General features: G+C 40.9%; 2 protein-coding genes across 4 annotated transcripts in view; one reads left to right on the top strand and one right to left on the bottom strand.

Annotated features, from left to right (window-relative positions):
* nrn1a (neuritin 1a) overlaps positions 1–26,399 on the bottom strand; it is a 544,743-nt gene that overhangs the window by 478,131 nt on the left and 40,213 nt on the right. The window lies entirely within an intron of this gene.
* fars2 (phenylalanyl-tRNA synthetase 2, mitochondrial) overlaps positions 1–26,399 on the top strand; it is a 223,771-nt gene that overhangs the window by 159,528 nt on the left and 37,844 nt on the right. The window contains exon 9 of one of the 3 annotated variants that reach the window (XM_050056507.1): positions 21,065–22,203. The exons of the other annotated variants lie outside the window; for them this stretch is intronic. Coding sequence (XP_049912464.1) covers positions 21,065–21,172 — 108 coding nt within the window. The 3' untranslated portion in view covers positions 21,173–22,203. Of the gene's footprint in view, positions 1–21,064; positions 22,204–26,399 lie in introns of those variants that run through there. 3 annotated transcript variants of the gene reach the window in all.

The following is a 26,399-nucleotide window of genomic DNA, read 5'->3' as shown; positions in this document are numbered from 1 at the left end:
CCCTTTTCTGATGATGTCATACTGGCAGCAAACTGCTCCACTGCTTCCAGGTGGAACTGATAACATTAATTGTGGCCCTATCACTGGAATGGCTGTGTCACACTAAATGGAAGAGGTGCATTCATTAATTTGATCAATTACATCTCTGTTTCCAGGCAGCTGGTACATTGTTTGTAAACAGTGAAAGGGGTCTATTGGGTTTAACAGCAGAGGTGTGGAGATCGTGATCAGACTGCAAATCAATATTTACAGCAAGTAAATAGGCAGAGGGGGATTATGAATGTAGTACAGACTTATTATATCTTCAGCAGTCTGTCCAGCTCCCATGCCACAAAGCCACACTTGAAGGCATTGTGAAGTGTGTGAAGACCACAGCTCCCCACAGCCACCAGCTACTTACCTGTCATTGAAATTCATATAACTTTATTAGAAAATGTATATAACCATATCAGTTTAAAACCCTTCTCTGTTGTGTCTGTAGGAAAGTGACATGTGGTATTAACAGGACATGGTGTGACTGTTGAGGGATAGAAGAGTTGGAGGCTGTCCTTTCTCTTCCCTAGTGGTCTAGGGCTTTGGCCATAGGCTTTAGGGAAATGAGTTGTGTGTTTGTGTGATAAATAATCATGAAGACGCTTTATATAGTAATGATTCTAAAACACACCTCCATAGAGATGAGCCTGCTCCTCCTGGAGAAGGTCGAAGAATTTCCAATTTACACTGGGACCGTCCATCGACACAGAGACCAGGCTCCTTAGATGGAGCTGGTTAATACACTCCTGAAACACAAAAATTAATGTTAGGCAATATCCATGTTGTTCATAGCCGAGTTCAGCATTACAAATGAAAACAACAAGGGTTGCAGGATGAACAAATGTGTAGTCTAATACTCAACTGCAGCTACAGGAAGGGTGACTGAGAATATTCAAATGGCTGTGATAACTGCAATATTGGCTACGTACCAACACGCATTTCAAATGTACTCAAACACTCATTCCTATGAAGCTGAAAATGAATATACATGTTGCTAGTATGTTCACAGATGAGACAAGTAGGCTAAGTTAACGTTAGCCTACAATAGGCCCACTGATATAAAGTTAGCTGGGACACTACAGCTAGTGGCATTCTAGAAAAATGTTTAGCTACCAAATGGAACAGATAAATAATTGATTTGCGTTAGCTACTTACTTTGACACTCACCAGCAAGTCCTGCGCGGTTGCATGTCCCATGAACTGGGACCCCAGGTACCTCGACTGGACTTCCCCCTCATCCCAGAAACCAACATGTATGTCCAGGTGCTTGGTCTTGGTCGCCTGGTTCAAACTTTCATCAAACATAACAACGAACAGTCCGTTGTTGACTTTCGCGACGAGATCCCTCTTGATGTATTCTGCCAAATAACGAACTTTGTGATATAAGCCGTCTTATCACCATCACATGCAAATGTTTTCGCGATGTTGGAACTGGGGAACATGCGGGCAAAAAGCTTGCCTATGCCTTCGTTGCTGTTATAGTACTGGTGTTTAACTATAGTTTCCAGCATCCACAGCATTTCTGCCACCAGTGTTGGCGTGGATCCCAGCACAAGGTCGATTTTTCCTTGAGTAGCGGGAGTATGGCATTATATTTGTGTCATATGTCGCGCGAGCGGATAACACATCTGCATGCGCGCAGATCTCTCTCTCGTGTAAATTATTTTGTGTCACGCGCGCAGATTTNTTTGCCTCTAATAGTTAGAATTTTGTCATTAAAACTGAGTATGGCGTTATATTTGTGTCATATGTCGCGCGAGCGGATAACACATCTGCACGAGCGCAGATCTCTCTCTCGTGTAAATTATTTCGTGTCACGCGCGCAGATTTCAACTGCCGCGCGCACTTGTTTGTTCTTCGCGCACATATTCAGCAACAGAGTGAAGCAGAGGCAGGTGCGAGCGAGTAAAAAACAGCAGTGACACACACAACAACACTGTGCAGCTGCTTTGCGCGCGCTGGCTCGCTTCTGCTCTCGCTCTCTCTCTCCCCTGTGCTCGCTCGCGGTGGAGCTCTGCTCGCTCGAAGCAAGGACTTTTGACACTTTGGGGGCGGAGACCAAGGCTTACCCCGGCCCTCTTATGATTGGTCATTTTCCAGCCCCCCACGTTGGTGCCTTTTCAGCTTTCTGCTGATGACAGCTTCCGTCACAGACAGGAAGCTCAGTGGGTTTTTTTGGTTTGTTTAGCTAACTAGCCTGGTAAGAAGCTACACGCTGACTATGAGGGAGAAAAACACACATGGAACTTGCTATGGGTTGGGGAACTGCAATAGGCTACATACTTTCATGGGAAATACGGGCTAGAGTGATGCACCATCAAAGTGATTTATTAGTTCTCATCTATTAAAGGTAGAGTCTGGAGTTTTGTTCGTTGCAGTTTGTAAACAAAACATTCAAACTGGGCCCCTCTTCTCTGGCTCAACTGTGTAGCATCCTGTCCCAGACAGCAGCAACAGCAGTTGTCAGGACCGTAAAGGAAAGGAATTACAGTCCGAGTGAAGCGCTGGAGCCATGGGCCGATACCCAGCTGCCACCGGCAACGGGAGCCTCCAGCGTTTTGTTGCAACGGTTCTGCTGCTGTGAGAGAGACGTGTCATCAGCAGAAAGCCGAAAAGGCACCAACGTGGGGGGCTGGAAAATGACCAATCATAAGAGGGCCGGGGTCAGCCTTGGTCTCCGCCCCCAAAGTGTCAAAAGTCCTTGCTTCGAGCGAGCAGAACTCCACCGCAAGCGAGCACAGGGGAGAGAGAGAACAAGAGCAGGAGCGAGCCAGCGTGCGCAAAGCAGCTGCACAGTGTTGTTGTGTGTGTCGCTGCTGTTTTTTACTCGCTCGCACCTGCCTCTGCTTCACTCTGTTGCTGAATATGTGCGCGAAGATCAAACAAGTGCGCGCGGCAGTTGAAATCTGCGTGCGTGACACGAAATTATTTACACGAGAGAGAGATCTGCGCGCGTGCAGATGTGTTATCCGCTTGCGCGACATATGACACAAATATAACGCCATAACTGAGGTGTTCCTGAAGCTTCTCCAAGATTGTCTGTTAGTCGTAAGAGGCATTAAATTCAAATTTAAAGTTCATTGCTCTTTAAAGGTTTAGTGTGTCAGATTTAAGGGGATTTAATGGCATCAAATGATGAGGATTGCAGATTGCAACCAGCTGAAGTTTCTCCTGGTTAGAATTCCTTCAGTGTTCATTGTTCAGGAGGTTTTTACCAGAGCTAAATTACCCACAGAGGTCTCTTCCTTTCTAAAGCAAATAGACCAGGTGATTTAAACCGGTAAACACTGAATAAAGCAGTTTTACATTAAAAAAACTGTCTTTCTGATGCTGCTCATTGCTGAGGGGCTGCTAACTACAATGGCAGTCACAAACGTGAATGTCCCCATCTAGTATTATCCAGTATTAGCTTCCTCCTGGAACATGTCGGGTTGTGTTTAGAAGCTTTCATTGGTGGTTTTTCACTGTAGAAAGTGCCACTATACTCTAATAAAGTCACTCCCGAGCTGCAAGTACACTGCTACATGTCGCTAATGTTTGGGAAACATGCATTCTTGGTTGGTGATGTTAATTTCTCCCCAATTCCTGCTGGAACATGTGCAGTTGTTTTAGAAGCTTTAATTGATGATTTTATTGATATTCATGGCAAAGTGCCACCATACTCTGTTTCTGTCATTTGCCGGCTGCAATGACTGAGCAGGCATGCCGAGACACCAAAAATAACGTGTTTTTGAATGTTAAAAGTAGGTAAATATGTTTTAGTTGGAATCCAAAACACAAGCATAAACCTGAAAATGAGCGTAGTAGGTCCTCTTTAAATGATGAGTGTGAGGTATGTATCACGTCGGACATAACAAAGAACTAAGGGCGTCCAACATGGCAGTCAGAATGTGTCAAATGTAATTCAGTTCTTTACTTTACCTTCCTTTGTCTAACCCTCGCTGCCTCTGCAAGCTCTCTGCCTCCCTCGTTAGTCTTTTTATAATCTGGGCTGGTGTACAGGGACTGTTGATTATCACTGTGTGGATGACAAAGTGTCTTAACCTCCACTAAACAGAGGATCAGGCCGCTAAGCTGTGTGAATAGCTCCTCCACATAACCTCGCCAAAGCCTGGCCATTTCTCAGTAATCCATCCATAATTACAGCCTGATCTCTGCAGCGTGGCTGATTGGTGTGGGGACACTCACACTCACACCTGTGAGTGTGTGTTTCCTACGTACACTTGTTCGCATGAGTAGAGTGAAATTAGCAGAGAAAAAAACAGGAGTAGGAGGTTTGTTTTTGGTAAGCAGTGGGAAGCTGCGTCATATACCTGAGTATGTGTGTGTTTAGTTTAAAGTGGGATTTATGCTAAAAAAAAATACAAAGCACTACAGTATTTGTGGAATCGTGACTCATGTTTGCGTGCGCCCACTCAGGCAGGACAAACATGAGTCCAACGAAAACACAGTGAGTGTAGTTTCAGAATAAAAGCAGATGACAGTAACTGAACTGATGCTTTTATCTATTTTCTGCTTTGGTTCTAAGAATTGATGATCAGGTCTGAAACCAGACAGCTGCTGACTGAACACCAATTAACAAATAGAGACTTTCATGGTAATCTGCATCAACAACCACCGTCATCAAGCTTCAGTGATGTTATTGAATGATTTGGTTAAGTCAGTATTTGGACATGCTGATGATTTATAAGGTCCATGCACATGTGCTGTTTGTCTTTACTAAAGTTCAGCAATCTGCTGTAGTTTACAGTTGTCTCTCTGTTTATCTTAAAGGGGCAGTGTGTAGGAGTGTTTTTTTTCTTTTTCTCTTATAACTTAAAACCTCCCAATAAGTTTGGCTCTTTACTAGGAGCCGAATTACCCGCAGCGTTCTCTTCCTCTACAAAAAACAAACAGACCACTTAATGAAAACCAGTAAAAACTCCAAATAAAACAGTTTCACGTTAAAATGTGTTTTTCCAACACTCCTGTTGCGGAGGGGCTGCCAACTATTGTGGTTGATGCAAAAACATGAATTGCCCTTTCTAGAGCCAGTGTTTGGTTTTTCCGTTCTGGGCTACTGTAGAAACATGGCAATGCAACATGGAGATATCCGTAGACGAGGACCCCCTCCCTATGTGGATAGAAGTGGCCATCCTAAGGTAACGAAAACACTACAAGTTTTATTTTTAAGTGGTTGTGCACTAAAGAAAACATACTTATTATATTATGTATCATTTCTGCCAGTGTATTCTGTTAAATCCTACACACTGGACTGAAGCTTCAGGGCTGATCACTAATCACTGGAAGCAGAGTCAGCCGGTCTATTTGAAACCCTCTATTAACCGCGTAGTATTATTTATTTATTTTTTAAGCTATTATTACCAACATTGTATATTAAGTATTACAATTACAAGATGGCAGGGAGTGAGTTACAGCTTTTAGAATGGTGTCTTCCATTCATTATTTATCAGTTTTGAGTGACTTTAAACAACAAAGCTACAGTGCACACAACCTTACAGCACAGGTAAACGCACAGCAACTCAGCTCAGCTCATCAAAAGGCTAGTAAAATTATTGCAGACCCCTCCCATGAGGAGATACCTGAATAAAAAGTTTTTCATCCCTCTATCAGAGAATCTACTAAAGGAGGGTGTAAAATAAGGGGCAGCGTTTCATGTATTTGAATGCATTTTGTCTGTACTTGTCTCTCCCACACACTTTACGTCAGTTTCTGCATTATGTATGTATTTTTAGGCAGCCTTTATGTCCAAGACAAATTAAGTTATCTAAATCTAGAATATTGAATCATCAGTGGTGGCTCATAGTTGTTTTTTTGTTTTTTTACCAGTACCCCAGGCACATTTGTCTCCTTTTAAAGATATACTATGAGGGATTGTCCTAAAAAGCAATGTTTAGACTCATACAACAGTAATCCCGCTCAATTATCACTTATGACCCACTCTCAGTGTGTGGTGGTGTTTCATCTTCAGAGATTTTGCCCTCTGCCTGGATTTTATTATTTTCTTTTTATTTCTGTCTTCAGGACATTTATGGGCGTATCCCCCACAGTGCTCAGGTGAGGTCAGGGCTTCATTAAAACGTAGAGACCAGGTGCCAGACCATCAACAGCAGGCATCTAAGAGGCACAGCATCTACAGCAAATACAGCGAGGCAAAACGCCAAATGAGGGTTTATCTGAGGTTCGCTTTTACTTTCACTTTCACTGGCAAATGTGCTTACAAACAGTAACCGACAATCCTGCAGAGTATACCTTGAAGACAAACAGAAAATAATTTATCCATAGGCTATGAATTATTTAACTTATAAAATCCCTGTGTTTTTATGAGTGTCATGTAGGCTCCTGATAGTTTATCAGGCGAAAAGCACGTTACACAGTCAGCAGTTAGCAGTGAATGTTTGGTGGAAGCTGCAGTTTGTCAGAACCACCAGATGTAGCAGCACAATTGCAAATTGCCTCGCGTGTTTTGCATTAAATGGTCAGGTCTTCTGATTGGCCTTTATAGAGACCTCCAGTCAAACTATTTTGATCAGTATCAGCTTAAAATAATCAGTGGCCGCTCAGGCAGAGCACCCTTACTAAGTAGTTACAGATGATCAAAGATTGTTGGTCAAACCAGTCAAGCAAACAAATGTCTCCAGAGGGTAGCATTTAAGGTTCCTACATAAGGTTGTTTTTCTTTCATCAGATTAAATGGGGTGAAAGGTATGAAAGTTTAGGGTTTAAGAGTTTATTATCTTACACACCTGTTAGTAAAACAAAGACTTTGTTTCCAGGCTGTAGTGTTGAAGCTTCATTGGGGTTAAAAAAAGCAGGTCAGACAGAGATGATGACTCCCTGTCAAACATCTTCAAACACTCAGAAACCCAAAATAAATCAAAGCTCTGGAGCTAAACTGAATTAGAAACAAACTCAGACGTCCAGTTTAACTCGCCCTGATTTATACCTGAAGTCTGTTTAAATTGAACACACAGTTTTTCCCTCTCGTGTCGCTCTGTCTCTGTCTCTCGCTCCAACCCCCTCCTACTACACTGATCTATAAATGGAGAGGTAAACCTGCGTGTTGCCTGGTTACTAATCACTCTGCATAATTTATGTCGTTCTCATTATTAATTCAGGAGCCAAGCTCAATAACAGGCAGACTGTTTCAGCCCATATTGTTTTCATAATCTATATTCATTACTAGAGGCTGATTCAAAGCAGCGCTTGCACCGCAGGGAGAGTTCACGTTCAAGAGGTCAGACACGAAGTCTGCACTTGTATTCAGAGTGACAATGAGTGAAACAGTCGGACACAATGAAATCCCGCCATTGTCATAGTTAGAGTCAGCACTTTTGAACTTTGTCGAGAAAAGTTCTGGATAGACACAGTAACAATAAAAAAGGAAGAGTTGTACATATTTTCCAGTTCCCAGTCTACATGCTGGAGTGTCTTTGAGAATGATATTCAAAGCCAAATGTTTCAGGCTGGGTCGTCCAGTGTCCTGCCTGGTAGCTCTGCCACCATCAGTGTCTGTGGGTGAATGAAAGGCTTGGTAAACCACCTACTCAGGTTTAAAAAGAGTTGTAAGACCATATGTACTGTGTCTGGAGCACCTAAACATAAGTTTCAACCAGACAAAAGCCAAGATGAATTGTTGAACGCACATCTTTTTGATAACGAAAATACTCTCTGTAAACTTTTGCACAAACCTGCACAAAACTGTACAGTTTACAGTAGCAAGGACTGAGACACTCATTTTAGTTGAATATTCTAATAATGACAACAATTGATTAGGATGAAAGTGCATTAAATCAATGCATGCATTAGTAAATTAACATTTTTGATATTGTTGTCTTTTTAAACCATTTTTAATAAAGGCAGTTTTAAAACGCTATGCATTTTGTTTAAAGGTGTGTTTTTACATTTTCTAAGACAGCCAGGTTTCATTATTTGTGCGTACACATGGTCTGAGGTAGAGCTAAATTTGTTTGAAGAGTACAAACAAATTTTGGTAAGAACATACTGATGAATCCCAGATTTCCGCATTAAACATTCATATGCATGGTTTAAGGACAGATTCGTTTGTGAATGAGGCCCACTGGGATCCGATCACTCAAAGCACTTGCAGAGTTGGTCTGTAATGTATGAGACCACATATCTTTTGTATGGTGAATGCAAATGCGTCCTGATGATCCCACACAAGAACGTCCTTCACGCAGGGAGTGGTGTTTTTCTGGTGACAGCGCGCTAATGCTCTATAGCTTACCCATTTTACGAGTTGGAGGAAGTTTTGTGTGATCATCTATCGTTTTATTTGTTAAATTTTGCTGACAGCAATATCTCCAGCTGTACTGACACAACCGCTAACGTGAGCATGCCAGTGAGCAGGCTGCCATGCCATTGTTCTGACAGTGGCATGGCAGCCCTGCAAAATTCTGAAGCCCCATTAGTCCCATTAGTGACTTTGGAGCAATGGCCGTTTGTTTTTGGGATAAAAGGCTGTTGGAAAGATGGGCTGTCAGTCCAATAGACATTTTCTGGACTAACAAGGCTTCAGAACTTTGGGCCATCAGAACAATGGGCAGTCCCCACAAGTAGCTAGCCAGTGTGTGGATGTAATTACTGTGCGTGAGGCCCTTTGACCTTCTAGCAAAAGTGAAAAAGGCAGCAACGAGATCTGAACACAAAGGGTCATCTGGAGGCGCATGACACGGATGTGAAAGTGTCTCGGCTGTCCACTTGTGTTCAGATAACCAAAACACGTTATTACCAGGTGTTAACAGGCTCTAAGTCATAATCACATGATCTTCCTCAGCAGATGGAGTTTGTCTTGTTGTCATAGAATAGTAGATATTCAAATTTCCATTTTTTTCTGAGCACTTAAAGGACTTTTCATCCACGTAGGGACTGATGGTTCACTCTTGACCTTTTACAAATAGCAAAGGACACAACAGTCTAACCACAAACAAAATGTGGTACGATGCCAAATGTAAGAAAACACGATGAAAGAAGAGCAGTAAAACACATATTACGGGGGCGTCGGTAGCGTAGTGGATAGTGCCGGCGCCCCATGTACAGAGGCATCGCCTCGCTGCAGCGGCCACGGGTTTGAATCCGGCTCGTGGCCCTTTGCTGCATGTCAGTCCCCACTCTCTCTCTGTCTCCCCATTTCACTCTCTGTCCTGTCAATAAAGGCAAAAAGCCCATAAAAATAATCTTTAAAAAAAACAAAAAAAAAACACATATTCAAATATTAATGTGGAAACAAACCTCAAATAAAGAAAGCAGGTGTGTAACAGCAGGTTAAAGAATTTTGATTTATGAGTTGACTACTTATGACATGTTAGAGGGGATCATTCGGTTTTAGTTAAACATTAAAGATTCCAGAGTCTTTGAGTTTTATTACCAACATTTTGTTGGTGTGCAGTGAAAGTCACGTACCTCCAATTTAGTGTTGTTGAATTTTTCAGATAAACTGAATGATTTCTTTAGAGTTTTAGAATATTCTTCCTTTTAGGCCATTTAAAACCCCATCAGATTTTCTGAAATATGCACCATCACAAAGCTGAGATCAGGGCTATTTTCCCAGCTCATGAAAAGTGGATGTTTGCAGATGCATGGTTTTCCTCTGGATTTTTTTTTTTTCATGTTTTTTAAAAAGCTCTACTTTTCTGCAAAGTTCTTTTTTGTAAATTTTCTATGAATGTAATTGTTCTTGTCTTTATAGATTTTAGTTTGATATTTCTCTTGTCCTAATTTTTTTATATCCTCATGTCATTTTGAGTTCAGATGTTAAACATGCAAGGTCCAATTCCACTCTTTTTCTGCCCGGTTGACTCCCATGTTGCATTGCAGTTGTAATTCTCTCCTCGAGAGCTGCCAGTGAGAGTTTCCATCTATAAATCATAGTGTTGGGAGACTGGTGGAGGCTGCCAATAGTCAATTTAGGACTGCTAATGGTGATGGATGAGTATGTGGCTGCGTAAGATGTAGTGAGGTGAAAGGATGAGCCTCCGAGGGCTTCGTATTAACGTGTTCCTTTAACTGGTCCAATACAGCAGCTGTCTGAAACTGGGAGCGACCAGTCCTCCCTTTAAACTTAACACCAGCGCAGGGTCTTTTATTTTGAAATACATACTGAGATACCTACATACTGTAACACATCTGCACAGTGCTCACAGAGCCTTTAGTAGGTCTATATCAAAGTCAAAGCTGGCCCAGTTCACATCAACTATATTTTACCCAAACTGGATGTTGATTAGATCATCTCTGTATTTGTTTGTGTGACCATGTAGCTCACTTTCTTTGTATGCCACATGTCAAACGAAGTGACCCTACAAAATGTTTTAGTTACTTTTATCTATTTTATAATTCATATAGTCCTGACTGCATATGTTTCATTTTTCTGATACTGATACTATATATATATATATATATATATANACCAGTGATGACACTGATTTAAACAGTGATCTGTAGAGTCACAAATGTTTATACTGATGTAAAACAATGATATTCATACAAACTTAGTCAAACCGGCGCATTTAGGCAAGTCCAAAGTTACACATTTAATCATGAAGGAGGAAATAGTCAAGTTTCTATGCCTCTGCACCAGCAATAGCTGTGGCCGGAAGCAGTATGTCTTTAGGTTGTCTGCCCATCCTGTCATTCTTGTGAACGCAATATCTCAAGAATGCCCTGAATAAATATCTTCAAATTTATCACAAACCTCCTCTTTCACTTGACAACAACAACAATGAAATAATTAAAATGTTGTGGTCAAAGGTCGTTTTGATCTTGCAACCCTCTCATTCTCATTAACGTGATATCTTATGAACACCTTGAGGGAATTTCCTCAACTTTGGCACAAACGTCCCCTTAGACTTAACGATGAACTGATTAGATTTTGGTGGTCAAAGGTCACTGGTGATTATGACAAAACTTCACACAAATGTCTAATAGGACAAATTGATGAAGTGATGACAATTTATATCCAAAAAGTCAGAGGTCAGCTTCACTGTGACATCATATTGTTCTGCATAACAGTTTTCTGGCCATTACTCAACATCATATCTCAGGAATAGAAGGTGAGGGGGGTGAAAATGGTCTGTTTCAACTTTAAGCAAACATAAGATAAGAAGAAATAACATCATTTAAAGTTATAATCCTTGAACTTCTTAGTCCTGGTTGATTTGGCATTACCTATAGTTACCATGGTAATGGCAGGTGTGGTTAAGTACGACAGCAAACACTCATTGAGCAGCTACTTTGTTAGAAATGCAACGTTAAAGCAGCTGTTTACAGTGCAGCCAAACAAAGTCAGGTTGTTTTAATAAAGGAGTCTATCAGTGATGGTCACAGCTTGTATCTTTATTCATGCTGCGCAAACAGACAGACGGAGGTTTGGTTTTATAAACATTGTAAGAATTAAGAGGAAACAAGATGGATGAGCAGCAGACTTTAAGGATAGAGCAGAGCAATAGAGAATGCAAAGACCGGCTGCAAAAATGTGTTAGCCAGGTGGAAAGGATAAGTGGATGGTGGGATGAAGGAGGAAGTGGGAGAACAATGATGGACTGCAGTGTGAAGCAGAGAGCTAGAATGAACGAGTGCAGGTAGAATTAAAAGAGACAAAAGGAGCGATGGTGGAAATGTGGAGGAGAAATGTATTAGGTGAGAGGGAGGATTGATCTGACTTGAGGAAAAAAGAGTAGGAGGAGAAAAGAGCAATGGAGGAAGCAGGAGGAAGAAGAGAGACTGAAAATGAGGGGATTAGAGAGGTGGGAAAGGGGAATGAGGAATGAGAGAAAGAAGAGGAAAAGAGCAACAAAAAATTGAATGAAAAATGTAAACAGGTAAGAGGAGAGGTGAGTGATGTAAAAGAGTGATGGAAGATGGGAAGTGTAGAAAGGAAAAAGTGATGGAGGGAGAGAGGGACAGAGAGTGTGATTGAAAGAGGAGGGGGAGCGAGTGATCGAATGTGAAAGACGAGGAGTGAAGATGTGAAGTGAATCAACAATGAGAGTGAATCAGAATTAGTGTTTGACAAAGAAAATCAAAGGGAAGCAGAGAAGGCAACAAACTGACCTAATCTAAAAAATGAAACAAATATTAAATAACATCACAAAAAATATAAGTTTCAGTAAAAATTCATCACTTTTATTTTTAGAAAACTGTTCTCATTACTTCTGGCTATAACAACTGCATTTGATGTTATTTAAGATATCTTAACTTTTAGCAGATGCTTGGTTAGTATTACTTAAACATCAAACAGAAACACACCCAGTTGGGCAGCCTGTTAAAATCTGTCGAATAATTCATTGGTTTAGCCAAATATCCACTTGTGCTTTGGTGTTGCTTTGGTCCAATATTTATGGATGTTTTGGTGTTGGTTTGATCCAGTATTCATGGATGTTTTAGTGTTGGTTTGGTCCAATATTCATTAGTGCTTTAGCATTTGTTTGGTCCACTATTCAGTGATGTTTTGGTGTTGATTTGGTCCAGTACTATTGTTTTAGCATTAGCTGAGACTTATATTCATTGATGCTTTGGCTTTGGTTTTGTCCAATATTCACTGGTGCTTTAGCATTGGCTTGGTCCAGTATTCAGTAATGTTTTAATGTTGGTTTGGGCAAATATTTGCTGATTTTTTTAGCATTAGTTTGGTGCAATAGTCACAAAGCTTTGTGTTGAGTTGATCCAGTATTCACGGATGCTTTTCCATTGATTTGGCCCAAAGTTCACTGGTGGTCTTTGGCTAGTTTGACCCAGTATCCACTGATGTTTTAGTGTTGGTTTGGCCCAATATTCACAAATGTTTAAGTGTTGGTTTGGTCCAGTATTCACAAATGTTTAAGTGTTGGTTTGGTCCAATATTTAAGAGCACTTGTTCTGTTAAGGGCTAGATGTTACAATGATGCACATACTTGAGATCATGAGTGGGAGTAATAGTGCCGTCTGGGTAGGCCTGTCACGATAACAAATTTTGCTGGGCGATTAGTTGTGTCAAAACTTATTGCGATAAGCGATAATATTGCGTAATATTGTGCTTTTAAGACCATTTTTATTATTGTTGTAATTTTGCTGTTTTTAGACCATTTTTTTAACTTATATAATGATAATAAAGGCATAATGATGCAAGTACACCCTTTTAAAGAGAATTAAAACATTTATTTAACAAGAGTATTTAGGAATGCAAAAAAAAGAAAATATATCAGGTGTGCAGTTAAGCTGGTCGTATTTGCTCTTTTTGTTGAGATGGTTTTAGAACAATCCCGGCATACCGGCTCGTGCAAATTACTGGGCTCCCCTCTGTCATTTGGTTTAAATCCAAAATACTCCCTCAGGGGCCGTGGCATTTGGTTTAGGAACAAGTTCCCTGTCTTTCTCTTCACCGACAAGGAGCATAGGGAAGGCAGAGCCAAGGAGAGACGTCTATGCAGACTGAACTCTCCCCCACTGGACCGGGCTGTGCACTCTATCTCCCCCTACTCCCTCATTTTGACGAGCGAAGAGAAGGGAGAAGAAAGAAGAAACTAACAGGAGAAAAACTTACCTAACTTTAATCGAAGTGGAGTTTAAGTGGTCGATTGTTGTTGCACATACTTGAGTTGGAGCCATGTTGCATTAGGTGGGTACCCTCCTTCACTGGTGTTTTGATGATAGGCCCACGACACCTCCAGAGGGCTCATCAGCAACACCTGGCATCCCAGGCGTGGCCCCTTTGCTTCTACTCCCTGCTGTTGTGATAGGTATTTCGGGGCCCAAGTGACGTCTTCCCTCTTAATCCATAGCCACCGGCTTGCCTGTTTGGCTGTGCTCTGGATAAGATCCGTGCTGGTGCATCACTTGGTCAGATCTACACAGCTCTGGCCTGCAAGGGTCCGCCTGTAGTGACGAAGATAAGGCGACAATTGGAACATCTTCTTAAATGGTCGTAATAATTATTTAAGATAGAGATACAAAAATCATTAAATTTGAAAAGCTTGAACCAATTTTTTTTTTTTGCATTTTTGCTTAAAAAGTGGCCTGAAGCTATGCTTGGATTCGAATTCCCATTTCTTTAAGCAGCCTGGTAGTTGAGTTGCCTACGAAGCCTCTGCAACCCACTTCAACTGGGCAAACCTTTTCTTTCCAGCCACGTTGCTCAGCACCAGCTGCCAACTAGGCGTACTTAAGGCTCTTGCGTCCGTAGGACTCCTCCATAGCATCCTCCTGGGGCACAGTGAGCCCAGTGTTTTAGACAAGTCGCAGTGTGGAGGACCAAAGCATTGGGTCTGGCCTGAGGTTAGTAGAAGCAATCTCAGATGAGAGGCATCGATGCTGATTCCGATCTGCTAGTAACCTCATGTCTCATGCCCCTCCTAGTTGGCTGGTGTCTGATTTTACTGTACAGGCCTTGGTTTGCTTCGCACCTTCGCGAATAAACCCTCTTGCAATTGCCGGATGGAATGATGGAGGGGGTAGGGCATTGATGGATGTCTGTCTGGACTGCAGGGTAGCTGTTAAACACTTCAATGCCTGATTGTGCTGCCAGGTATAACAGCCTTGTGTTAGGCTTGTCTTGAAGCCAACCGGAATATGTTTCAGGTTTGCTGGAGATGGACAGAGGGGGCACGTAGGGTCTTCACCATACCATTCGCTGAGGTTCCTTGGAGATGGCAGGAGATCGTAGGTGGCTCATATCACGAAGCTAACTTGAGATGCTTCCATGTCCCACAACTTGTCCAAGAGAACTTTCTCTTCTCAGTTCCCTTCCATCTCATCCACTGACCTTGTTGTGCTTGAGAGATGGCTATTGCTCACTTCATTGCCTGCTCTAGGCGGTGCACCTACTCGACCACAAGACCTTGGCGGTGAGATGGGTTGCCTTGTTCCAGGATGGTCTGCTCCCTCCAAGGCCAAGCCCTCCTTTCAGCTATGATTTGGTCCAGTATTTTCCTTTAGTTTTTAACTTCGCTTGGTGCAGTATTCTCTTGTGTTTTGGCCCTCTTTTAGTTTAATATTTTGTGGAGTTAAAGCCCATTTTATTCCAATAGTCTCTGGTGTTTTAGTCCTGTTTTAGTCTCATATTATCTGGCATTTTAACTCTCCAGCTCCAGTATTCACAAATCGTTTAACCCTGGTTTGGTCCTACATTCTCTTATTCTCTTATCCCAGTTAAGTCCAATAATCTGAGGTGTTTTAGACCTGTTTTATTCAAATATTCTGTGGCATTTAAGATTTCATTTGCTTCATAATTCTCTGTTTTTTAGCCTTCTTTTAGTCACATATTGTGTGGAGTAATAGCCCATTTTGTTCCAAAAGTCTTTGGTGTTTTAGCTGTGTTTTAGTCCCTTATTTTCTGGCATTTTAATCCTGATTTGTTTCAACATCCGTGACATCTGGTGTGATCCAAAATTCTTTTGAGTTTGATCCCAGTTTGGTCTAATAATCTCTTGTGTTTTAGCCGTTTCTTAGTCCAACATTGTTTGATGTTTTAGCTCTTATTTTCTCCAATATTTATGACTCTATTAACCATGATTTTGTCCAAGATCCTCTTGGGTTTTATCCCAGTTTGGTCCAATATTCTGCAGAGTTTAAGCCATGATTTGGACTGGTACTTTCTGATCTTTGAACCCTGATTTGATCCAACATTCTCTTGATTTTTTACCCCTTTGGTCCAATAAACTGTGGTGTTTTAGCCCAGTTTTAGACCAGTGTTCTCTGGCATTTTTGCTGTGATTTGTACCAATATTCTCTTGTGTATTAGCTTTGATTGGCTCCAATATTTTGGGGAGTTTTAGCTCTGATTTAGTCCAGTATAAACAGTATAAACTCTTTTAACCTTTCTTTGGTCCAACATTCTCTTAAGTTTTATCCCAGTTTTGGCCAATCATCTGTGCTGTTTCACCCCATTTTAGTGCAGTATTCTCTGGTGTTTTAGCTTTGATTTGGTCCAGTATTGTCTGGAGTTCTAGCTTTGATTAGTTCCAATATTCTCTGGTGTTTTAGCTCTGATTTAGTACAATATTCATGACTCATTTAACAGTAATTTGGTTCAACATTCTCTTGAGTTGTTATCCCAGTTTGGTCCAATATTCTCTGAAGTTTCAGCCATGATTTGGTGCAGTATTTTCTGATCTTTTAACCCTTGTTTGGTTGAACACTCTCTTGGGTTTTATCCCAGTTGGGTCCAGTATTCTCTGGTGATTTAGCTTTAGTTTGGTCCAATACTTTCTGGGGTGTCTGCTGCCGAGAATTAGAGTGTAATAAATAACAAGCTACATTTGCCATTGGACTGAAGTTGTTACTTTATGTTGAGATGTTCAGGATTTATTGTTCATGATTTTTTCTTTCCTGTCTCTGCGACAGATTCTCTGAACACGAGTCTACATACAGATTGCACATTACTCACACAGACACATCACAGCAGCCGTCATGCCTCACGTGATTATTAAACAATGACGTCATCGACAGACGGCGATATGGCTAAACACACATACACACACACACAACCCCCGTCGCCCCACCACCAAGCTTCTCTGATTGGCTGAGGGAGGGGGCCTGGCATTGCAGAGCTGTGTGAATAAAAAGAGGGAGGGCAGGGGGTTGTCTCATCACACACACACAGTGATGGTTGCTCTCGGGCCATCTATCCTCTCTTTGTGTCGTGCAATCTGTTTTGGCTGACGTCTGTGCCACACTGCAGCTCAGTTCAATGATGTTCTGCCCACACACACACACACTCACTCAGACTGACTCTTGAGCATCAGTCAGGCATCTTTCCAGGCTTTCTTCTTGGCTGCCTGTACGTCAGTGTCTCATGCGTCAGATGTGTGATTTTTTTTCCCGTGTTGAAAGCTCTTCATTAGCCTCGGTGTCAGTTAATCTGCTGGCAGCTCTGTGGATAATGTCCTACAGCTCACTGACTCTCAGTGTTGATCCCGGTGGTTGAGATGATCCAGACGGGCTGACAGGCTAAAGATCCTCAGATCTGATGCAGCAATAGGCGAAGACTCCCCGCTCTGACACTCACAACTTGATGAATACATGCTTGAAGAGAGTAAAAAAAAAAACAACCTGCAGCCCAAGTACAAGGCTGGGAGTCTGGGGGCCTCAAATATGAAGGTTGTAGACAAGTCCTACCACCTTAAATATCCAGTTATAGACCATTCTTACTCTGCCAAACCTGCAGTTTTTTACACACTACGGCATTTAGGTTATAGACCAGTTGTAAACTTCCATTGAATAATCATTTGTATGCCTGAAAAACTCAGATTCATACACCACTCCCTCTCCTTTAAGAACCAGTCCTGGACCAAAAATCTCCAGCTTATAGACCAGTCCTACACTCCCAAACGTCAACTTTAAAGACAAACTTAAAAACCATCTTATAGACCTAGTTTAAGAGCAGCTGGATTCTGAAAAACTCCAGTTTATAGACCAGTCCTCCATCCCCAAACATCAACTTCAAAGATCAGCTTATAGACCAGTCCCACACCCCAAATCTATAATCAAAATCTCAACACCAAAAATCTCCAGTTTATAGACCAGTCCTCTATCCCCAAACAACTTTAAAGTCCCACACCCCAAATATGCATAAAGACCAGCTTAAAGACCAGTACTACAGCCCAAATGTACAATCAAAATCTCAAATTCAAAGACGACTTGGACACCGAAAATCTGTAGTTTATAGATAATCCTACACCCTCAAACTTCAATTTAGAAGACCAGCATATAGACTAGTCCTACACCCAAATCTGCAATGAAAATCTCAGGTTTAAAGGGGAGTTGGACATCGAAAATCTCTAGATAATAAACCAGTCCTCCACCCCCAAACATCAACTTTAAAGACCAGCTTATAGACCAGTCCTACACCAAAAATGTACAATCAAAATCGGAAGTTTAGAGAGAAGGTATACATCACAAATTTACAGTTTATAGATTAGTCTTACCCTGGCACTACCCCTCCGGGGAAAACAGTTACGGGTCCCTTAAAGAGCCATGGAAGAACAGCCATGACCCCATATAAAAAGGTTTTATTGTTTGCAGATCTAGATTACTTCAGAAATGTTGATATGATACATATAAAATATGTAAATGTATGGCATTTATGGTTTGCAGAAATGTCCAATATCAGCGTTGCAGCATTTTGGCGACTGGGCTGTCTTCTGTTGGTGAATTTCACATAAGTTGTCAAACTTGGTGAGAAAAGACAAAAACATTCAGACATGTTGTGTCTTTTAATTAGGATGTTGTGAGATTTCGTGGATGCTACAAAGGTTCTCACTTGACTCTTCCATGTCTGATCAGGCTGGTATGAAATCAAAAAAACTTAAACGTAACCACAACTAACATATACTTTTGTGAAATGATTAAAACAAACTAAATGCCAGAATGATCTTTATCATCCTTTGCCATATCCTTCTAGCTTTCTCACCTGTTTTTTGTACTTTTCATTCATATTATCACTTCTCTCCACATCTTATTTTTAAGTCCCCTCTTCTTCTCTTTCTTCATGTTCCTCCCCACTGTTGGTTTCACTCCCTCCCTAATAAAACATAATTTTCCATCTCTTTCTCTCTCTCCTCCTCCTCCTCTTCTCCTCTCGTCTGTCTCCATCCCTCCTAATTATATTTGCCATGAATATATTTATGACTGCATTATTAGAGACTGTGCGGTGGCGGCGGCGGTTGTGGTTTTAAGCTTCAGGATTGTGATTAAGTGTAATGATTACATAGGCAGCCGTGACAGAAAACACCACTTGTAATTAGACAGGGCAACTGCAGGTTTCTGCAAGTGGAATCTGAGACTTTTTTTTAATGCCAGTTCAAATATAATTTACAACCTGATCCACCCAACAAATGAGAGTAAAACTAAAGCAAACTAAGAATATAGAAAGCTGCCAGCAAAACCAGGGGGATTTCCCACAAGACAAGCAAGTGTATTATGAAGTATTTTTTAATCATCTCATGCAACATTAAAGAAATTAACCCCCTTGACAAACTTATCTTTTAGACTTGGAAGTGTTTTTGTCTAAGTTGGAAAAAGGAGCTCACATTAAGTCTCAATAACTAAGAAAGGATCTTTTACTGGCTGAGAGTCTGCTGCATTGAACGTTGCTGATTTTCTCCTCACCAGATATTTTTCAGTGCTGTCAATTATAAAAATGTTGAATACTGAAAAAAGCTCATGATTCACCAAATCTGAGTCTTTGAGGTGTGATAGGAAAGAAAACATTAACTGGGTGACTAACTCAAGTGACTTATCTAATTGCTAAACTTTTTATTCCTTCTAATATCTGGAATTGTGGAAACAACCATGTAAGACCCTTTCAGACCTTAACTATGTCATTTCATACTGCATATTATTACTATACAGCACGTACCATGAACCGATCTGAAGTTTAAAACCTGTATGTAATTCTGAGGGATAAAGTATTGAATTGTGATAATTTTCACCTGAAAATGTAATGCCTCCGGCCACAGCTATCGCCTTGGCACAGGCATTATGTTTTCAGGTCTGTTGTCTGTCACGTTCTTGTGAACGCTATATCTCAAGAATGCCTTGAGATGTTGTCAGATGTGTCACAAATGATTACTAGGACTCGAGAATAATCTAATCAGATTTTGGTTGTGAAAGGTCAGAGTCACTGTGACCTTGTGTATGTCTCATTCTTGTGAATGTGGTATCTCAAGAACACCTTGAGGGAGTTTCCTTAAATTTGGCACAACGACTCAACGATGAGCTGATTAGATTTTGCTGGTCAAAGGTCACTGACGAAAGGTAACTGGTAGCCTCTTCCTTCTCATTCTTGTGAACATGATATCTCAATCTTAAAGATATATATAAACTAAGCACAAAAAGTAAGGAAATTTGTGTTTGGTAGATTATTTCTTTGTTGTAACAATGCTTCTTTTTGGGATGAGCAGCAGAGCTGAGTATGTGGGTTGCGCCCATGAAAAATTTGCTAAATCTTCTCTGCCAGTGCCAAACAGCCTTTTGTTGCTGTTGCTATTGACTCTTGTTTTGAGCTACTGGTACCCCCAGGTGCTGACAATCAGGTGCCTGATTGGCACCTGATTGTCAGCACCTGTGAGCATGGGCCCTGCTACAGTAGTCAGTTGGTGTCTGCTTCAAGAATCGGCATGCCGCGTTTGACTGTAAACTTGAGGTTCAAGGAGTATAATTGGTCCAAACACTAGTCCAACAACTGGAGGTTTTGGACGTAAGACCAGTTGATGTAGGACAACCAACGCTCCACTCGGCTTAATCTTGGCAAGGTGTCCATCAATAAGTCCAAACTGGGAAAAAAAAGATTAACAGTTACCAGTTAACACCTTGAGGATTCAGGGATGTAGTACTGATTTATTCTGAAAATCTGGGGAGTAGGATTGGTTTATAAACTGGAGAGCTGGGTTGCAGTATACTGGGACTTTGAGTGTAAAAAAAAAAAAAAGATAAAACTTCATAATAACATATAAATTCAACATATCTGTGGTTTGCAGAAATGTACAATGCTATTATTTTTTGGCGACTGGGTGGTAGGAGAAAAGAGGGCCCTTCAATTGTAAACATGGAGAAGAGAAAAAGCAATGATGTTTTATTTCATTTCAGTGAACCTGTAACCATTTTTGCTTTAACTCGCAGGTCAGGAGCATTAAATTAACCTCTCCCGCATGTTGTCATTGTTCGTCCAAAATATTTTGTTGCTTCTTTACAAGTTTTCAGTGGGATCATTTAGTCCAAAACCTGTTTCTGTTTTGTTACTTCCAGGAACAGCTAAAATGTTAGCTAATAGATTTCAAGTTACTGAAATGTGTAATGCTGCTACATTAGCGTAGAGGACTTTCTGTCAGCAGAGGAAGCTGTTAAATAAATGACTCTGCAGATGAATGCAGCTTTTTGAAGACTTTGCATTAAAATAGCCATTAGTTTATTTGTCTGTTTGGTAATCTGTTTCATTATGAATTTGATTTTATTCCTCCATGAAAACTGTAATGTATTCATCATAGTTTTTGTCACGTTCCATCATGAAAAACATCAATAAATGTTTTTTTTGTCATAGTTTCTATTGATGACAGAGGAGACAAATATGAGATCAAGAGCCAGAAAAAGGAAAAAGGATAAAAGCAAGTGGTGGCAGAAGACGGAAGCTGGAGAGAAAACACAGTAGAGACAGAGAGTATTGAGGTGAGGAGAAGAAAGGATGGGAAGCAGGAATACAGTGAAGGAAGGTTCTTGGAAAAAGAAATGACAGAAGAGGAAAAGGAAAGATGAAGGCTGAGACAATAGAGAAGATTTGCAAGTGAGACAAGAAGGGAAGACAAATTAGTGGAGGAAACAAGAGAAGGAAGGAGGTGAAGGAGGAGCAGAAATAAAAAGAGAGAAGAAAGGGCACAGAAGAGGAGGACAAGGAGGAGACGGGTCACAGATCTGATTGATTGTGCGTGATCATGAAGTGGAGATTTATTCCAGCGTGTTCCCTCATCTTCCGCAACCCCCTGACCCAATGCTCATTAGCATAGAAACCACATTCCCCATCTGCTTATTGGACCAGGAGCGACAAGACCAGGATGTAAAGCAGGAAGTGTGTGTGTGTGTGTGTGTGTGTGTGTGTGTGTGTGTGTGTGTGTGTGTGTGTGTGTGTGTGCACGGGCGCTTTGTGGACTCAAGCACACACCTACGAGGGGGGGCAGGCAGGTTACGCATCAACATAATAAGCAGAAGCATTTCCAATCAAAGCAGGTAATTCTTCCTCCTGCTCGCTTGCTCGCTCGCCATACGCCTCTTGCATTTTTGTGTGTGTGTGTGTGTGTGTGTGTGTGTGTGTGTGTATGCTCGTGGGTGTGTTTGTTCATTAGTGGCAAGCCATTTGAATGCCCCCACGCACAAATATTTAGAAAAATGTCCAGATTACATCCCAAGCCTCTCCTCCCACTCCTCACCCAGCTGCTGACCTCGGAATATGAGTCTGAAAGCCAAATAACAGCCTGTGGCTGTGGCGCTGCTGCACACAACTAATTATTCCTGCAGATTTGTGTAAAAGTCATAATATAGGAATGTAATCTCTCCCTCATTGGCTCTTTTTCTTTCTGCAGCGACACATAATGTTTCTCTACTGGGCTCAGTGTGACCAGCAGCATATTAACTAAACCTGCTGGTGGAAAACCCAACATGTACCCATCCAAACAAGCATCAGGAGAGCATGGGTTTAACAAGTGGAGCTATTTTAGCCCTGGTAACCAAGTCATTGTTTTGAAAGTCATGAGTAAGTCTCATCTCTTTGCACTCAAGTCCCAGTCCAAGTCTGAAGTCATAACTGATAAGTCCCAAGTCAAGTCCAAAGTCCTAAACTTAAATTTTTGAGTCCTAATCAAGTCATACTGTGCTCTTCATCAAATGTAATGCCATTTTAACAACAGATTTATAATCTTTTAAAGCTGCAAAAATTCTGAATTCTTTTAAATATTTGTATTTATTTGTTAAAACAAGTTTGTTGGAAGTTGTGGCATCTCCGTCTGTAATTTTCAACCTGCATCTTTTGCATACTGCAGATTGTTTTTCGAGGACGAGCGCAAAATTTTTGTGTGCAATTGAAGTTATCACTGGTACCATATGTTTCCAGCTGGCGCACAGTAACGTAACATTAATTCCTCATGGTTCTCTCCTGCAGCTTTATTGGATGCTGTCGGATTGGCTCAAACAAAGTGCATCTGGGGAGTTAAGCGTGACTTGCTGGGAATGAATAGCATTAACGTTAGTTCATTCAAGAAATGAATTAATTTATGGCACACCTTTTAGACAACAGACTTTTAATCTTTAGTCTTGGAGGAAGGTATTTAGTATTTTCAAGTCAAAAGGCCCAAGTCCAAGTGAAGTCACTAGTCATTGGTGTTAAAGTCATCAAATTTGTGAGTTGAGCATAGACTATAAAATAATGGATGTAGTCACCATGACCACCCATTGGTGTGTGGACTCCGGTTTTGAAGCCTTGAGATTAGCATTTTACCATCATCATCTTGGTTTTTCTGAGTCAGAAGTGACTATATTTGGGCGAGAGACTGGTGCTATGGAGGCAGCAGTCACTTAAAGCATCCCGCCCTTAATTATGTGTAACTTTAAGCTTTAATAAAATGTAAACGGGTGAGTTATACAAAAATTCAGCCCCTTACCGTTGTCATTAATGATGAAATAAACTATGAAGACCAAAACAGTTTTTTGGACCAGGCTGTAAACATGTTTATTTCTGCTGTGAAGTTGGACATTTTAAAATGGGGGTCTATGGGGATTGACTGGCTTCTGGAGCCAGCTTCAAGTGGACTTTACAGGAACTGCATTCTTTGACACTTCCGTGTTGGCTTCATTTTTCAGCCCTGGAGGTTGCCACTTGGACTTGGATGTGCCATTTTTAGCCACACCAGCTCTTTCTGTAGTTTCACTATTTTTCCTGATGAAATAAATGCTGTTTGAACACAAGGATATTAAATATGTTACTCTGAGATCTGTAAAATAAAGTCTTCTGTACTGGCGATTAAGAGTGAAAACATTGTCCTGTAAGTGACCCTGAAACTTGAGAGACTGATGCAGGAATCATAATAAGCACCAGAGTATTTCAATTTGAAAGAATATCCTCTTCCTGAATTGACTTAGTTATCTTCAGAATCAAACCCCACATTTCACTCTCTGGCTAAATGCTTGCTGTTGTGCATTTTTTAAACTACAGATCACGACCCAGACAGAGGTTACAGGCTCTGGAGGGTCGGCACATCAGAAAGGAAACAGGTTTGTCTCAATTAGTCTTCATCCCAGAGAGAGAAACCACTTCCCTCTCATCTGGGTCCCAGACTGAAAACGCCTGAAATCCTCCGAATTACCCATAATCCTTTATTCCACCGAGTGTTTGCCCTTTGCTTTGACCTGCCTTTAAGCGGTTGAATAGTTTTGTTCTGAAATGAGAAATCTGCTGTTTGAAAAACTTCACTCTGTCTGCAGCAGAATGATTGATAGCACAAAGTAAAGATGGAGGCCTCTTAAAGATCCTGAGTGACTTAAACTTATAGACTGAGAGATTATTTTAATAATGAGAGAATTTCTTGAGTTTTATAGGTTTTTACCTTATAGCCTGCAGACACTGACCTGGAGTCAGTCATGTTTTGATCTGTTTGATGAATTTAGAATTAATGGAACAGAAGCAGATTTTACAAAATTAATTTATTTCAATATAAGCTTCAGAAGGTTCCCTATTTTTCTTTGTTTTACTAGATAATAACTTTAACGTATCATGTTCAAAACTACAAGAGAAGAGAAATTCAGGATTACAACCAACAAAACTAAATATCAATAAAAGAGCAACTGCATAAAAAACTAAGATGTACTGTGTATTAACCCAGAAAATTATAGATTCACCAAACCATGACAACAAATTTTTATCCCCTCATCTTCTCTAACCATTTATCAGAGCAAAACCAACCTCTGACTGATGACTCTGGATTTTAAAACACAAGATTACACATGGTCACTATACTCCATGTAAAAAAACAACCCAATCACCAGAATAAATGTTGGCATGGTACATTTCTGCAAACCATGGATACATTACATTTTTACATTTCTTATTATGTAGCGGATTTGCTGAAACTTTACTTTTCAACAACCCTGTGGTTGATATGTGGTTAGTTTTAGGAACAAAAACCTCTTTGTTATGGTTCGGAAAAGATCATGTTTTGGCTTTGAAATTTTCATGGTACCATCCTGGCAGGAAACACAGAAAAAACAACCACCATGCCACTAGGGCTGGGCGATATGGCCTAGAAAAAAAATCTCAGATTTTCACAAAAAATCCGATTCATGATTTAAATCAATTTTTTTCCCCTCCTAGTTAAAAAAAATATTTGCGGCCTGGTAGCACATACCTGGGGTCCAAAACTTTAAGCATGTGAATAAACCCCAGCTTTTCCATGGTAGCCTATATATGGGCACCATATCTCTTGCAATATACATGGCAACTGCATCTGTGATCGCTTTCCACCGGACCCCTTTCTTATCATACGGCAGTGTTTCCCCTACCATCATATTGGATCACAACAGAAGTCATTTAAGGTCACCTTTCCTATAGAACAGGTCTATANACAACGAGCTAACACAAGCTAAAGGAGCTAATGGTCTTCGGAGGTCCCTTTACTACGGTTCGGGGGTCTGCCAGCTTGGCGTTGGTAACACTTATTCATCTTATTTACACAACGGCATGTCATTTGTGTCCCTACACGGTGCGCGTCTAAAATCCTCCTCTGCTCTCTGTGTCGCACACAGCGGAGTTCGGCCCTGATGCACGCGCACACACACACACACACACACACACACAAACACACACACACACACACACACTCACAGACACAGGTGAGCACACAAAAGCGCTGAAGAACTCGTTCCCTTTCTTGAGAACGAGTTCTTCAGCGCTCGCTGCCATGTTGTTTGTGTATCAAGCGCGCGGGGGGGATGGGTGATTTTCATTAAAACAAATCAGCCTAAACTACAAATTCGAATTAATTGATAAAATAGATTTATCGCCCAGCCCTACATGCCACCATTTTCGTCTGGTGACTGGGCTGCAACAAAAAATGATATCTGCCAACTTATTCCACAAAGGTTGAATATCAAGAGCTCAGATCAGTTTCTTAAAAATACTAATAGTAATTTTACAAACAAAAGAAACTCAAACTTCAAATTTGATTATTATTTTGTTTTTTGAGATCTGTCATTAATCACTTATTCAGTTGTGTATTAGCAAAATGACTCACACTTAAATCAATCAATCATTTGTCACATGCAATTATAGAAGTTTGCGGGTCTGGTAGTGGGGGACGGGGGCCCATCAGGGTGCTCCCCCGCCTCCATTATTACATTTTCAGTAGGGGGTGAGCAGACTGTGTCACATAGGAACTTCCCTGCTCCTGGGCCCTCTGCTGGGTTGGTTAGGAGCCCCCTTCTCCCCTGGGTTGGAGGAGGAGAAAGACATTCTTGGCCCTTAGCAACCCACATGGTTCCTGGTGCCACTCTTTTCTGATTTCAGGGAGGTGGTCGATGGTCGGGTTAAAACGCCAACGGTGGAGGCATATGGCAAGCCGTTTTAACATTTAATCACTAAGTCCGACTATCCGGAATTACCATTATAGATATCTATAACGTCATTTTGACTAGTAGTAATGTCATTGTGACTAGTATGAATTTTAATTTAAGATATCTGTAACGTCATTCTGAATAGTCAAAACTGAATGACATATCTGTAACGTCATTCTGACTAGTCAAAACTGAATGACAGATATCTATGATGTCATTCTGACTAGTCAAAACTGAATGACAGATATCTGTAACGTCATTCTGACTAGTCAAAACTGAATGAC

Source organism: Epinephelus moara, chromosome 11 (assembly GCF_006386435.1).
Source record: "Epinephelus moara isolate mb chromosome 11, YSFRI_EMoa_1.0, whole genome shotgun sequence".
NCBI lineage: Eukaryota > Metazoa > Chordata > Actinopteri > Perciformes > Serranidae > Epinephelus > Epinephelus moara.
The sequence above is the reverse complement of the archived record's forward strand: the minus strand, read 5'-3'. Positions and strand labels throughout refer to the sequence as shown.